Source organism: Leopardus geoffroyi, chromosome A3 (genome assembly GCF_018350155.1).
Source record: "Leopardus geoffroyi isolate Oge1 chromosome A3, O.geoffroyi_Oge1_pat1.0, whole genome shotgun sequence".
NCBI lineage: Eukaryota > Metazoa > Chordata > Mammalia > Carnivora > Felidae > Leopardus > Leopardus geoffroyi.
The window spans coordinates 48,578,482-48,593,651 of NC_059336.1; the positions used below are offsets into that span (position 1 = coordinate 48,578,482).

Here is a 15,170-nt window from a genome sequence, read left to right on the forward strand (position 1 = left end):
TGCCCTTTCCCATTTCTGAAGCCATCTACCTCTTTCTTGTTCATTGCTATCTCTGAGAGGCAGAAGAATGAGTGTCAGGGGACATTGCTTTTGTTTCAGAGGTTAACAAGGGTGTGTGACCCATTTGTAATGGATATGGTTTCTCATCCAATGTGACATGATTGAGAATTTCAGCAAAGTCCTGATCTAATTAGAACCTGCAGACCCAGGACTCCCCTTACGGTCACCTGCTCAGACCTGGTGCTTACCCTCTGATCCAAGAAGCTTGGTCTTTCCCCATTAAGCTTCACTATTATCACAATCACCTTCAACATTTTAATCACCACGACTGCGACTACCACCTCTACTACCATCACCGTCACTGTCACCATCACTGCCAATATCACCACCATCGCTATCACTTATCAGCATCACCACCATCAGCACCATCATGTTATCATCACCACCATCACTATCATCACCATCATTACCACCATAAACACTGTCATAACCACCATCACCACCATTGCCATCACAACCATAATTACCACAATTCCCACCATCACTTCCATCACCATTGCCATTACCTTACCACCATCATAACCATCATCACCACCACTACTGCCATCAATGTCATCATTACCATCATCATCATTATCGTCATCACCACCATCATTACCATGATTACCACCATCACCACCATCATCACCAGTACCATCCAGCATCACTTCCACCATCACCATGATTAACACCATCATTTCCATCATCACCAACATTACCACAAACACCATAATCACCACTTCCAGGTGTCAGCGGTTATTCTGTATCAGACATTGTGCTATGGCCTTTATAAACCTTATTTCATTACATAACCACCCTGTTTTCATGTTTACAGGCAAATTGGAGGTTCTGATTGGTGTGAACTGAGATATGAAAGAACAAGGATCTGCTGCTCTCAAGAACTATCTTAAAATAAAAAAGATGAGGGGTGCCTGGGTGGTGCAGTCGGTTAAGCGTCCGACTTCAGCCAGGTCACGATCTCGCGGTCCGTGAGTTCGAGCCCCGCGTCGGGCTCTGGGCTGATGGCTCAGAGCCTGGAGCCTGTTTCAGATTCTGTGTCTCCCTCTCTCTCTGCCCCTCCCCCGTTCATGCTCTGTCTCTCTCTGTTCCAAAAATAAGTAAACGTTGAAAAAAAAATTTTTTTAAAAATAAGATGAAAAGATTTAGTTTCTTTCTTAGCTCTTATATGCTGGACCTTCCCCAGCTAGCTCTGATCTGAACATCTGCAACCATGCCTTCTCTGGCTCTTTGTCTCATCCTGATTTCCTGGTTCTGAAATTTTCAGAGAGTGTCATCCCTTGCCCCATGAAATGCCAGCATCTTGCCCTCTATAGCTTTACCCCTCAGTTTAATCCTTCCCGTAGCCTGGCCTTTAGGTATATGGGGCTCCTTGCTATTCTGCCTGTGCGCGCGCGCACACACACACACACACACACACACACACCTGTCTGGGCTCACATGATTTTACCCTTCTGGAGAGTTTGCCTCTACATTGTCACTCCTACCTGAACCTTTGCTTCCAAGATCCTATCTGTTTGTCAGATTCAGGTCTATATGAACCCTGTCTATGAGTTCCTCTCAGGTCCATTCAGCTCAAAATGAACAATTCTCTTCAATTCCTACAATATTTTGTGTTCACTTTGTTACTATCCTCACTTAGGGGTCTTTATTACTCGTATAAATATGTCTGTTCCCTATTAGGCCATGAATTCCCAGAAGTCAGAAACTGAATCTTCCCTTCCCCTTGTGATTTACCTGTCAGACATCACTGAATTAGTCACAGAGACTAATGATAGTAATAGTAATAATATCTGCTAACAATGAACATGGCAATCACTAATTCATTTTAGCTTCACAATAACTATTTGGTAGGAATTATTATTATCCTCATTTTACAGATGAGGAAATTGAGGCATAGAGATGTTAGGAAAGTATCTCAAAATTCAAAGCTTATAAATGGAACAACCAGGTTTTTAAATCATATAGTCTGGATCCAGAAGTCATGCTCTTGACATGAGGTTAGATGTCCGAGCTGTCTACAGTCTTCACATCCTTTGACAGTTCTGTTCTGGTCAATGGTTAAGCCATGTTTGAGCTGGAGCTCAGTGGATGGGGCCTTTTAAAACTCCAGGGTCATTGCCCCCTCACACAGATCTTGACACTGATTTAGTTCATTTGTCTTGGCCCAGACTCTCCTTCTGTCTGAAATTCCTTTTCCCTTATGTTACCTCCATGACTGCTCCTCATCTATTGTGATTCAGCAGCTATTACATCTCCATGAAGGTGACTACCTAGTGTGGGCCACTGAGAACTATTGCAAGTGGTTTATCTAGAAGGCAGTTCCAGGGAATACTTTTGGGATAGTTGGAAAATTTGAAGGGGAAGGGAAGGCAGCTGATACAGGGAATATGAATTGTCAGGCAGCTACTTTGGGCAACTAGGGCTCAGTCCTGCTGCAAACTTCTGGAAGATCATGGAGAACAGGTAGTGGGCATCAGTGAGTGCATAGGGGGATATTGCCAGAGGCACTAGTCCTCTGGCATTTATCTATTCCACTAGTGGAGGCAAACTGATGCTGGTGCTGGCAGTTGGGAAGTGAAGGGGTAGGCACTGGGGTAGGAAGACCAAAAGGATGAGGGTAGCATCTACCTCAGCTTCCATGATGCTCTCTCCTCCCTCAGCCCTCTGGGTGGGTTTAGTGCCCCTGCCCTGAGCTTGCCAGGGCCCTATTCTTTCTCTGATTTGTTTGCTTGTCCAGCAACCAACCTTCCATGCCAGACTGCACATTTATTGATGGTCAAAGGATTTTTTTTCTTTTATTTCTCTAGCACCTGAGAAAGTATCTGGCACACAACATATGCTTATAAATATATGAGGAACAACAAAATTAGGCCCATATTATGACAAGCCTGAAAAAATCTCTCACCTCTTGATTCAGAAACTTTAATTTCTGGAGGAATACTCTTAAATAATTAAAAGAGAAAAATATTTTACAGAAGCTACAGAAACAAAAAGCAAATTGCTTCATGCAATTTAGAAAATCACCCAGAAATAATTATAATACATAACAAGTAAACATAAGAGAAGGAAAAGGTAATCAACATTAATGAGGCTCAGAAGCAAAATGAGGTAAAAGTGAAAATAAATCACCAGTGGGGTGAAGCTCATTCTCTTCTTCGTAGACTGGTAATCAAGCAAGAAACCCACCAGAAACAAAATGCTGGCATCCCATGGTAGTTACGAGTAGAATCCATGGGAAAACAATTGTAGTGGCAACTCGGTAAACTTGGTGGCTGAACTGGATGACATTAAGTGATCATTTGTGTGTTGTGTCAAGTTGATACATAAAACCAGTATGCAGTGAAATGTTTTTGTTTATATACTTTAAAGAAGTTTTAATATACTAAATTGCAGCATACCCCAATCATGTGGCTTTGGAGCCTCTGTGTCAAAGATGTCCAGGGAAGAGAAATTGATAGGCAGAAAAAAAGTGACTTTGAGTCCTCCTGCTGCCACCTTATAGCCTGTGCTTCCTGCAGAAGATTCAGACATCTGCCAGGTGTATTTAGGTGGGCACTTGTGGCATCCACTAGGGCTGTCTTCTAAATATTCCTATTTCTTCTCATGGGAATAAGATAGCATCATATTCTCCCTTCCTTCGAGTCAGGTATAGTCACATGACTTGCTTTGGCCAATAAAACAGAAGAGGAACTGAAGTGTGTCACTTCCAGTAGCACTTTTGAGAGCTGGTACACACTGCCTGGTGCCTGGTGTTATTTCCAGTGGTGTTTTCTCCATCCTCTTGGACCCAGAATGAATACAGCAGGGAGCAGAGCCCCCAGCAAACATGCAGTGCATCTGTGGAAGAAGGAGAACACAGCAACTGAGGGTTATATTGCTGTCTTATCACTCATATTTGGGGCTGTTCATTACCACAGCATAACCTAGACTGTTTTAACTGCTGCAGCAATTTCAAAATGTGGAAAATGGGCCTCAGAAAGACTAAGGAACTCTTTCGATTGTACATAAAGTCTATGCTTTCTTGTTTTTGACAATCAGGATCTAGACAGGTTGAGGACAGAGACTTCTATTATTATTATTTTTAAATTTTAATGTTTACTTATTTTTGACAGAGAGACAGAGTACGAGTGGGGGGGAGACAGGAAGGGAGGGAGACAGAGAATCTGAAGCAGGCTCCAGGCTCTGAGCTGTCAGCACAGAGCCTGACATGAGGCTCCAACTCATGACCCATGAGATCATGACCTGAGCTGAAGTCAGATGCCTAACTGACTGAGCCACTGAGGCACCTGGGGACTTTTTTTTTTTATTAATGGAGAGAAGAAGAAGAAGAAGAAGAAGAAGAAGAAGAAGAAGAAGAAGAAACAGAGAAGAGGGAAAGGATGAATAAGGAGGAAAACAAAAGGAATAAGAATCAAACAACTACATGTGATGTTCATAACCTCTTTCTTGAAGTTTCTTCTTTTTTTTTGTTATGAAAAAGAAAAAAGATCTCTCTTTAGTTAGGTAAAGGATATCCTTATAAAGTTAATTTATATTGAGGTATAATTTGTTAGATAAATTCAGCTCTGGAATAAAAAGAATTTCCAGAGCATGGATATTTTATTATATTTGAATGAAATGTCCTGGGAAATACCTGCTAGATATTTACAAAAGATCTTTTGGGCTACATATAAAAACAAAAATTTTTATAGCATTTTGAAAAGTCAACTGCCTTCATATAGTTGTTGTAATAACTGTATTCATCTGGTTTAAAGCTCCTACAAATTCAGATGAACTTTAATACACCAAATACTTTTCCCTAATGACAGGTAGGTCACATAAATGTCACATGTCACCTTTGCCCCATTCACACCATGGAACCCTTTACATTCATTAACAGAACCATCAGGTGCTTACAGAAGAGTTATTTATGTCTCCTCTGAAGTTTTGTCACACACACTGAATCAATATCTCTATAACCCCCAATAGCATGCTTTATAGGCAATGTCTTCTGGAAGGAGAAAGGAGACTTTGGTCCCATGTAACCAGGCACCAAGAATGTCTGGCTGTGCTCAAACTGCAAACCAACTCCTCTAGCTGAACGCAAGGCTCCTTTGGTTCTTAGAGTGTGTCTGATGCTTTTCTGAGAATGAATTCTACCCCTTTCATTGCATTGACAAACTTAATACTGATCTTCCTGTGGTGACAGCCCTTGGAGAAAAGTATTTGGTGTGACTGAGCAAGAAGGGAGGTGTTTTAGTTTGCTGTAACAAAGTACCACATGCTGAGTAACTTAAATCACAGAAATTTCTTGTCTAACAGTCTAGAGGCTGGAGGTCCAAGATCAAGGTGCAGGAAGTGTTGGTTTCTTCCGAGGACCATAAGAGGGACTCTGCTACTGGCTTCTCTCCTTCATTTGGCAGATGGGCTTCTTCTGTCTGCCTCTTCACATCATCTTCCTTCTATGTGTGTCTCTTTCTGTGTGTCAATTATACCTTTTCATAGGGATATCATTCATATTCTATTAGGGGTCATGCTAATGACCCTATTTTAACTTGATAACCCCAGTGAATACCCTAGATCCAAATACAGTTACATTCTGGAGTAATGACTTTGGGGATTAACATACAAGTTTGGAGTGGAGCTCATAACACATGTAAGGGAGTTGGGGTGGATCCATCTGCTCCAAGACTCAGTTATGGTGATGATTCTGCTGTGATCCTGGGCAAGTAATTAGCTTCTCCAACTTTCAAAGTATTTTTTTCTGTAGTATGACCTAAACATTTATATTGGTCTCAATTCAGTTAATCAAATAATCTTTGTATGTGACAATGAAAAGTTCACTCTTTGTTAGCTCCAACTCAGAGTATTTTTTCATTTTAGCATTCTGTCTTTTTTAGGAATTTTAAGGTAAAACTATATAAATATGCCCCAAAATTTCCTAAACTTCATATCTATATTCCCAGCTCTCTGTTGGACACATCCATCCAACTATCTGAAGCTTAAATCAAATTCAAAACATCCACAAATGAGCTTGTTATCTCACTTGATAATATCATCACCAGCCAGGTGCAGAATTGAAGCTGTAACATTTAGCTATCACACATAGTTGGCAGATATGGCCTCCAAGTATCTTGCATCTGTCAGGTCCCCTTCGCTGGTCCAAGCACTAGGCTCTTCTATACCAAGTTTATACTGTTACCATAGCTCAATAGTGAAGCACTCTGAATCTCTGCTTACTTTAAGGTGTTGGGATGCATGTGCCCCATTGAATCAGCATTTTTGTATCCTTTGGATAAGTACCTAGTACTGCTGGGTCATAGGGTAGTCCTATTTTTAATTTTTTTGAGGCTCCTCCGTACTGTTTTCCAGAGTGGAGACACCATCAGCAGTTTGCATTCCCATCAACAGTCTAACAGTCTAACAGTCTACGAGCCTTTCTTTGCATCCTTACCAACATCTGTTGTTTCCTGAGTTATTAATTTTAGCCATTCTGAGAGGTGTGGGTTGGCATCTCATTATTTTTTTGATTTGTATTTCTCTGATGATGAATGATGTTGAACATCTTTTCATATGTCTCTTAGCCATCTGGATGTCTTCTTTGTAAAAGTGTCTATTCATGTCTTCTGTCCATTTCTTAACTGGATTATTTATTTTTAGGGTATTGAGTTTGATAAGTTCTTTATAGATTTTTGATACTAACCCTTTATCCAATATGTCATTTGCAAATCTCTTCTCCCAATTCTGTCATTTGCCTCTTAGTTTTGTTGACTGTTTTCTTTGCTATGAAGAGCTTTTTTCTTGGTGAAGTCCCAATAGTTCATTTTTTGCTTTTGTATCCCTAGCCTCTGGAGACATTTCTAGTAAGAAGTTGCTGTGGCTGAGGTCAAAGAAATTGCTGCCTGTTTTCTCCTGTAGAATTTTGATGGTTTCCTGTTTCACATTTAGGTCTTTCACCCATTTTGAATTTATTTTTGTGCATGGTGTAAGAAAATGGTCCAGTTTTATTCTTCCACATGTTGCTGTCCAGTTTTCCCAACACCATTTGATAAAAATACTATCTTTTGTTCCATCGGATATTCTTCCTTGCTTTGTCAAAGATTAGTTTGCCACATATTTGTTGGTTCATTTCTGGGTTCTCTATTCTGTTCCATAGATACCTCTGTTTTTATGCCAGTACCATATTGTCTTGATGATTACAGCTTTGTAATATGGCTTGAAGTAGGAATTGTGATGCCTCCAGATTTGGTTTTCTTTTTCAAGAAAAGTAAACTTTGGTTCCTTGGGGTCTTTTGTGGTTCCATACAAATTTTAGGATTGTTTGTTCTATCTCTGTGAAGAATGCTGGTGTTATTTTGATAGGGATTGCATTGAATGTGTAGATTGCTTTGGGTAGTATAGACATTTTAACAATATTTGTTCTTCCAATCTATGAACATGGGAATTTTTTTCCATTTCTTTGTGCCTTCTTCAATTTTTTTTTCCATAAGCTTTCTATAGTTTACAGCATAAGATCTCTTATCTCTTTGGTTGGGTTTATTCGTAGGTATCTTATAGTTTTTGGTGCAATTGTAAGTGGGATCAATTCCTTGATTTCTTTTTCTGCTGCTTCATTACTGGTGTATAGAAATGCAACTAATTTCTGTACTTTGATTATATACCCTGCAACTTTGCTGAATTCGTGTATCAGTTCTAGCAGTTTTTTGTTGGAGTCTTGGGTCTTCCACATTGAGTATCATGTGATCTGCAGAGAGTGAAATTTTGACTTCGTTGCCAATTTGTATGGCTTTTGTTGTTGTTTTTGTTGTTGTTGTTGTTGTTGTTGTTGTTGTTGTTGTCAGACTGCTGAGGTTAGGACTTCCAGTACTATGCTGAACAACAGTGGTGAGAGTGGACATCCCTGTCATGTTCCTGACCTTAGGGGGAAAACTTTTAGTTTTTCCCCATTGATGATGATATTAGCTGTGAGTCTTTCATACATGGCCTTTATGATGTTGAGGCATTTTGCTTCTATCCCTGTTTTCTTGAGGGTTTATAGCAGCACTATGAACAGTAGCCAAATTCTGGAAAGAGCCCAAATGCCTACTGACCGATGAATAAAGAAGATCACATCTTCCTTATTACACACACACACACACACACACACACACACACACACACAACGGAGTGTTAGTGATAAAAAAGAATGAAATCTTGCCATTTGCAACAACATGGATGGAAACAGAGTGTATTATGTTATGCAAAATAAGTCAGTCAGAGAAAGACAAATGATCCCATTCATGTGGAATTTAAGAAACACAGCACGTGAACATAGGGGAATGGAAGGAAAAATAAGATGAAAACAGAGCGGGAAGCAAACCATAAGAGACTCTTAAATACAGAGAACAAAGTGGGGATTGCTGGAGGGGAGGTTGGTGGGGGGACGGGCTAAACGGGCAATAGACATTAAAGAAGGCACTTGTTGGGATGAGCACTGGATGTTATATGTAAGTGATGAATCACTGGGTTCTACTCCTGAAGTTGATACTACACTGTATGATAACTAGGTTGACTTTAAATAAATAAATTTTTAAAAAGATGTTTTATTCATCTTAATTTAAGAAATAGAGAAAAGTATAAGAAATGTTTATGTACCCACACCAAAGAGAACTTTATGTCAATATCCATCTGCATGCAGTCAGTACAACCGAGTCTACCTCTGGACTTACATACCCCAGAAAATAAACCTCTTAAGTCTGGGGCAGGGATCTGTGGATTCATTGTTTCTTATTCAATTTGCAATCAAATGTATTTTACCTTTTTCCCCCTTCACTCCAGAGGTAACTGACACGATCAGTTTTCATGTTGTAAAATTGTGTTGTTCTTTTTTTTTTTCTTTTCTACTTCTGGCCAGGATTTTGTTTCCTGTGGAGTAAGTCAATTACTTTCATCCACTTTCTTCTCAGTTTCCAAAATCCCTTGGTACTATTTTATCTTCTTCTCATCCTTGTGGATTTATTCTTAAAAAAATATGTGGGGGACATTGTTCTCAGTTTTTGGGGATTCAGGAAGGAGCAAGATTAGATGTATATTAGTAATCTCTCATTTTAATTCAGCAGTTGGTTTACTTTCTTACACAAATAGCACAAGATACAACACAAGAACTCATCCACAATCATAAACAGTCTTCATTAACCATTTATTTTGACTCACATGTCTGAGGGTGGCTGACTGTTCCAGCCTAATCCATTCTGGGTGTGCTGGCCACAGTTTTGAGGTGCTAGTTGGACCCATATCAGTGCCTCTGTGTTTCTCAGCCTCTTTGAAGCATTGGGATACCTAGGGCATGTTCTAGTGATGATGGCAGAATGTGTGAGAACATTTCAAGTCTTCACTTGCACCATGTGTACTTACACACCATTGGTCAAACTCAGCATCCTATCTCTGGTAGGGGTCCTTACAATGTCACATGGCAAATGCTCAAATATAGGGAGGAGTGAAGACTTGGGAACTCAGTGCAATCTACTATGGATGGTTGGGAAATCATAATACAATCTGCTCATTATGATTAAGAACCCATGATACAATCTAATATAGAAGATCACATCATACCTGCTCTGTTAAATGACCTCTGATTATTGTCTACTTCCATGAGCTGTGCCCCCCCACCTTAGATATGATCCAAGGAATTTTTCTTTATTGTTTTATTACACTTAGTGCATGCTTGTCAATAAGTTTTATGTAAATGAAATCTCTTATGATCATGGATTTTTGAGAAATGTTTCCATAAACAAAATAAATTATCTTTAATTCCTGTAGAAGATCATTGAGAGCTTTTAGTCGTTGGGGAAAGTTTGGTGACCCAACAAAAGCAGGGAGGGGGAATAATGTACGTTATTTCTCACATTTAGGGTGTATATTACCCTTCTCTGAATCATTGCACACCGTTGGTGTTCCAATGAAAGCATCTACAAAGCGAGGGTTGCATGCTGATATTCAAAGCCATTGGTGTGGAATGAAAGTCATGTCATTATACCACTCCACCTACATGTTCCATGTTATTTTTTGTAGCTGTCACTGGACTACCTGCTCAGATCACTCAGAGCAGGCCAAGTAGGCTGGCTTAGACCATGGGACAGGATAATTTTATAGATAGCTGCATGACTCCAACCAATGCCCTTGAACCTCAAAGTGGGGCCATGATCTGGAATCTGATCACTTGCCCCTCTCCCTTTCATCCCTCCAAACCTCACAGTGCTGTCTCTTAACTACATGTTTAAATAGTTTGTTTCTTTGCTTAAAAGTTGTTTGGGACAACAACCTCTGACCTCACTGGTGTGGCTTATAGCTCTACTGTCACCCATGCACTGTTCCTTCTCCAGTATGACACTTCCCACAATGGAGTCCCTACAGGTCCCTGTATACTGTACTCTCCCCAACCTCTTTCTTATCTTGGGTCGGGAATATCTGCCTTGGTTCTCTTTGTCATTATATCCCCTAGCCTGAAATTGCAGCACAGGTGGGATAGGTGCCCCATCTGTGGCCCCTGCCACAAGGGGAGCTCAGGACCTTGTAACTGTTGCTGTCTGTCTTCGGCTTCCCCAGAGCCATACCCGGCACACAATAGGTAGGATTTCTTAGAAGGGAGTATGAACTGATGGCCAAGATGTGGGACAAGAAAACAGATTGTGTCTAGTGTTTATTTTTGCATCATTACTATATGGTTTAATTATATAATATGGCACGTTATGACAGATATTTTCTAAAAGTTCTTAGCTATTTCTGTTTATTCTTCCAAGTGACTCTTAGCATCTTAAAAATGGTTGAATGTATTATGAATGGAACAATTTGAAACAAGTGAACACCTTTATCATATTTATCCTTATCATAAAAATATTGTAAAGCTCTAGTTATATAGATCATTTTATCTTTCTTCTTAGTGAAGAGTTATATAGATCATTTTATCTTTCTTCTCTTATTCTTCATAAAGAACTCACATGTTTCTTTAAGAAATTTTATTACGGTAAAATATATATAACATATAACTTGCCATTTTAACCATTTTAAAGTGTATAGTTCAGTGGAATTAATTACATTCACATTGTTGGGCAACTATTACTACCATTCTTCTATAGAACTATTTTCTTCCCCATCCTGAAACTATATATCCACTAAACACTAATCCTCTATCCCCCTTTAACTCTCTTCCCCAGTCCCTCGTGAGCTGGACTACTCTAGCAACCTCATATAAGTGGAATCATACTGTAGTTATCATTTTCTGAATGATTTATTTCAGCATAATGTCCTCAAGGTTCAGCCATGTCACAACATGTCTCATAATTTTATTCTTTTTAAGGTTGAATAATATATTCAGTGTACATATATGCGCATACATATATGTATATCTGCTGGTGTACACCTGGGATGTTCCCACCTTTTAGTTTATTGTGAACAGTGATGTTATGAAAATTTCTGTGCAATGAAGATTTCTTTTTAAGGATATTGCTAGGCATTTTGTTCACTCTAAAAGTAGATTTTTTTCCTTATAAATTCTAATTTTTTTTTCTAATATCTAGGAAAGGTGTTTATTGATGTCTAGATCTTTGTTATTGATTCAGCCATGTTGCACAACAACTACATTAATTCTCATAATTTTTAAGTTGATTATTCTGAGTTTTCCAGACATAGGAGGAAAAATGTTCTAAGATAAGGATCATCTATTTGTCTTTTCATTTCCCGCATTTGTAGCTAACTGTGTTATACATTTGTTTGCATTTGCAGAAGACCATGCCTTATGTGTCTATTTATTCCCAGGACTTAGAACCACAAAAGGCAAGTAGAGCCAGTTAACAAGCATTCACAGAGTAATTCTGTGCCTCACATGGGGGCATGTTAAATGTCATGTGATGCCAATTTTATTTCTTTTGTCTTGAGCATTTTTAATTAACAACAATTACATAATATCACTTATTATTCAATTCCATTTTCAAAAAAAATCTTTCATTTTTTTAAAAGTCTTTATTTATTTTGAAAGAGAGAGAAAGCATGAGCAAGGAAGGGGCAGAGAAAGAGAAGAGATAGAATCCCAAGCAATCCCTGCACTGCCAGGGCAGAGCCGTATGCTGGAAGTGCTCAAACTCAGTAACAGTGAGATCATGACCTGAGCTGAAGATGGATGCTCGACTGACTGAGCCAACCAGGTGCCCTTCATTTATTTCTTAAATGATAATATGCAGTAATAGTTATAACTGCCTTCATTATACAGATGAGTTGTGGCACCTGGGTACCTCAGTAGGTTAAGCATCTAACTCTTGATTTTGGCTTAGGTCATGATCTCAGGTTTGTGGGGTTGAGCCCCACATCACACAACACGGAGCCTGCTTGGGGTTCTCATTCTCTCATTCCCTCTACCACTCCACACTTGCTCATGCTCTCTCTCTCTCTCTCTCTCTGTCTGTCTCTTGTGTTGCCCTCTCTCCTCATCAGCCAGTCTTCATTCTCTCAGCTGCTGGGAGTGTGGCTACTGGTTACTCACAGCTGAATTTTTCTGTAGGCATTGATCTGAGCTGAAGAAAGCTGCTTTGCCAAGATCATGTCTTTGTCTCCAATGAGTGGTCTATATGGGGGAACAAAGCCTGACTCTTCTGCCTGCATATGTAACAAGTCTGAGGGTCTGGTTCCTTGAAGTTCTAGACTCTCTGTGAGGCTAGCTGTGGCCTCAGTGGAACTGCATCCTTGGGTACTTGCATCCAGAGTACACTCTGCCATCAGCCTCCTGATCATTGAGCTCCACCCCAGAATCCATGTCCAGGGAACCCTGACAGTGTGGCAGAGTCGGGACCTAAACCGTGTCCCACAACCCTTTTTTTTTTTTTTTAAATTTTTTTTTCAACGTTTATTTATTTTTGGGACAGAGAGAGAGCATGAACGGGGGAGGGGCAGAGAGAGAGGGAGACACAGAATTGGAAACAGGCTCCAGGCTCCGAGCCATCGCCCAGAGCCCGACGTGGGGCTCGAACCCGCGGACCGCGAGATCGTGACCTGGCTGAAGTCGGACGCTCAACCGACTGCGCCACCCAGGCGCCCCTCCCACAACCCTTTTAACTACAGTGTGTATTTGGTCTGTAAACCCTTTGAGTAGAGGGTGATTTTTTTGTAGGCCATTCCATATTTCCCTTCTAAGGATGATAGGTGTGATGATCCAAATGTTCTCACACTTGAGACTTGCTCAAGGGAAAGTGCCTCATCTGGGAAGTTACCTGTTTTCAAAAGTCACTCATTCTGGATGTTTCCCCCTCTTATATCCTCTGTAAAACAATAACCAAAGCTTCCATCTGCATTGGGCTTTGGGGACAATTTCACTCACCTAATCTTTGATCCATGCACAGAAGAAGGCTGGATAGGTACCTCAAACCCCTTTCACTCATGAGGAAATAAGTGCAAGGGAGGCTGAGGCAAGACCTGTGATTTTAAATTAAGACCCTACTCCCCCACTGCACAGTGAGTTTCAGTGGAGTCTCTGGCACTGGGACAGTAACCTAGGGTGTGTCACCTTCATCTTTCATAGGAACATCCTGGCTTCCAAGGGCAGGAATTTTGGAAAAACTGACTTCTTCCCTGAGGACACTGACCATTGACCAACAGCTCATGGGAATGCATGGCCACGGAGCTGGGAAGAAGGGGCAATGAGGTCAGTAGAGTCCAGGCTGTTTCTTTTCATCTTCTCCAGCTTTCTTGGTTCTCTGCCCCTGACACAATGCACATGGCTGAAAGATGGTTGTCATAGCCCAGGCATCCTATCCACAGGCCAGGAGGAGGAGGAGGAGGGGGTGATCATGGGGACAGAGGGAGGGAAGAGAAAAAGATTTACCCCAGGGCCTCTCTCTTTTTATCCAGAATAGACACTTTCTTAGAAAAGCCCCAGAAGACATTCTAGGTGTCATTGGCTAGAACTGGATCCTAGGTCCCCAAGAGAGAGGAAAGCTATAAATAATTGTCTCGCACTTTCAGCCTTTGCACTAGGGGGCAGGCAGGAAAAAGGAACTTGGGAATGGTTGAATTGTTTTCAAAATCAGTTTCTTAGTATTAGGGTCCACAGAGTGCATCTAGAAGCACCATTGAATTCTGAGAATTTTGAATGTTTGTGAGTGCATGTGTGTGTGCACACATATATGCACACATACACACAGTTTAAAGATGATGTCCCACAGCTTTAATCAGATTCCTGATAGGATCATGGCAACAAACTATGACCATTTTTAGGTAGCAATACTGAAATGTAGATGTAACACCTTAAGCCTTCCCTGAAATTAAATGCAGACCTCATCTGGAGATGTATATCCTTTATTTTCAAATTCACTGGGCAACAGGTAATTTCCTTTTAACATTCAACATAAGTAAAAATAAGGGGATAAAAAAGGATGAAATTGAGCATTGTGGAGTCACGTAAGAGACTACCTGCTAATTCCAGCCATTTAGCCAGCAGCAATGATGTACTCCTTGCTGAGATGGGCAATGTGGGGATTGTGAACAGGCTCCCTTTCCCCCAGGGGCATGTAGGATCAGCAAGAAAGGATATACCCTAAAACACTCAGTGCCACTAAAACAAGGAGAGTTGTATTGAACACTAAATGGATGCCATAATTTAAGGAGCACATTATGTAAGGTGTAAATACCTTATGTTAAAAACCAACCCACAGGTTAATTTCTAGTTAATTTAAGACACTGTTAAATATATTCAGGCATACCAAACATGCAAGACAGAACATTCAGCTGCAGCATTGTTTAATTTGTAAAATACAGACATACAAAGAATAAGATGAACAATAACATATAATGTCATCACCCAAACACCATGGTTGAATTAAAAATACATATACATTCCAGCTAGGTATTATGCTGAGTGAAATAAGTCAGTCAGAGAAGGAGAGATATCATATATTTTCACTCATATGTGGATCTTGAGAAACTTAACAGAACACCATGGGGTAAGGGATGGGAAAAAATAGTTACAAACAGAGAGGGAGGGAGGCAAACCATGAGACTTTTAAATTCAGAGAACAAACTAAGGGTAGAAAGAGGGGGGGAGGGAAAATGGGTGATGGACATTGAGGAGGGCACTTGTTGGGATGAGCACTGGGTGTTGTATGTAA

At 40.3% G+C, this 15,170-nt stretch overlaps 1 protein-coding gene across 1 annotated transcript; it reads right to left on the bottom strand.

Annotated features, from left to right (window-relative positions):
- Window positions 1-315: 315 nt before the first annotated feature.
- Window positions 316-770, bottom strand: LOC123581323 (eggshell protein-like). Its single transcript, XM_045447343.1, has 2 exons — window positions 668-770; window positions 316-566 (listed from the first exon to the last, which is right to left on the bottom strand). Exons 1-2 carry the CDS (start codon window positions 768-770, stop codon window positions 316-318), a joined length of 354 nt encoding a protein of 117 aa, XP_045303299.1.
- Window positions 771-15,170: the final 14,400 nt, after the last annotated feature.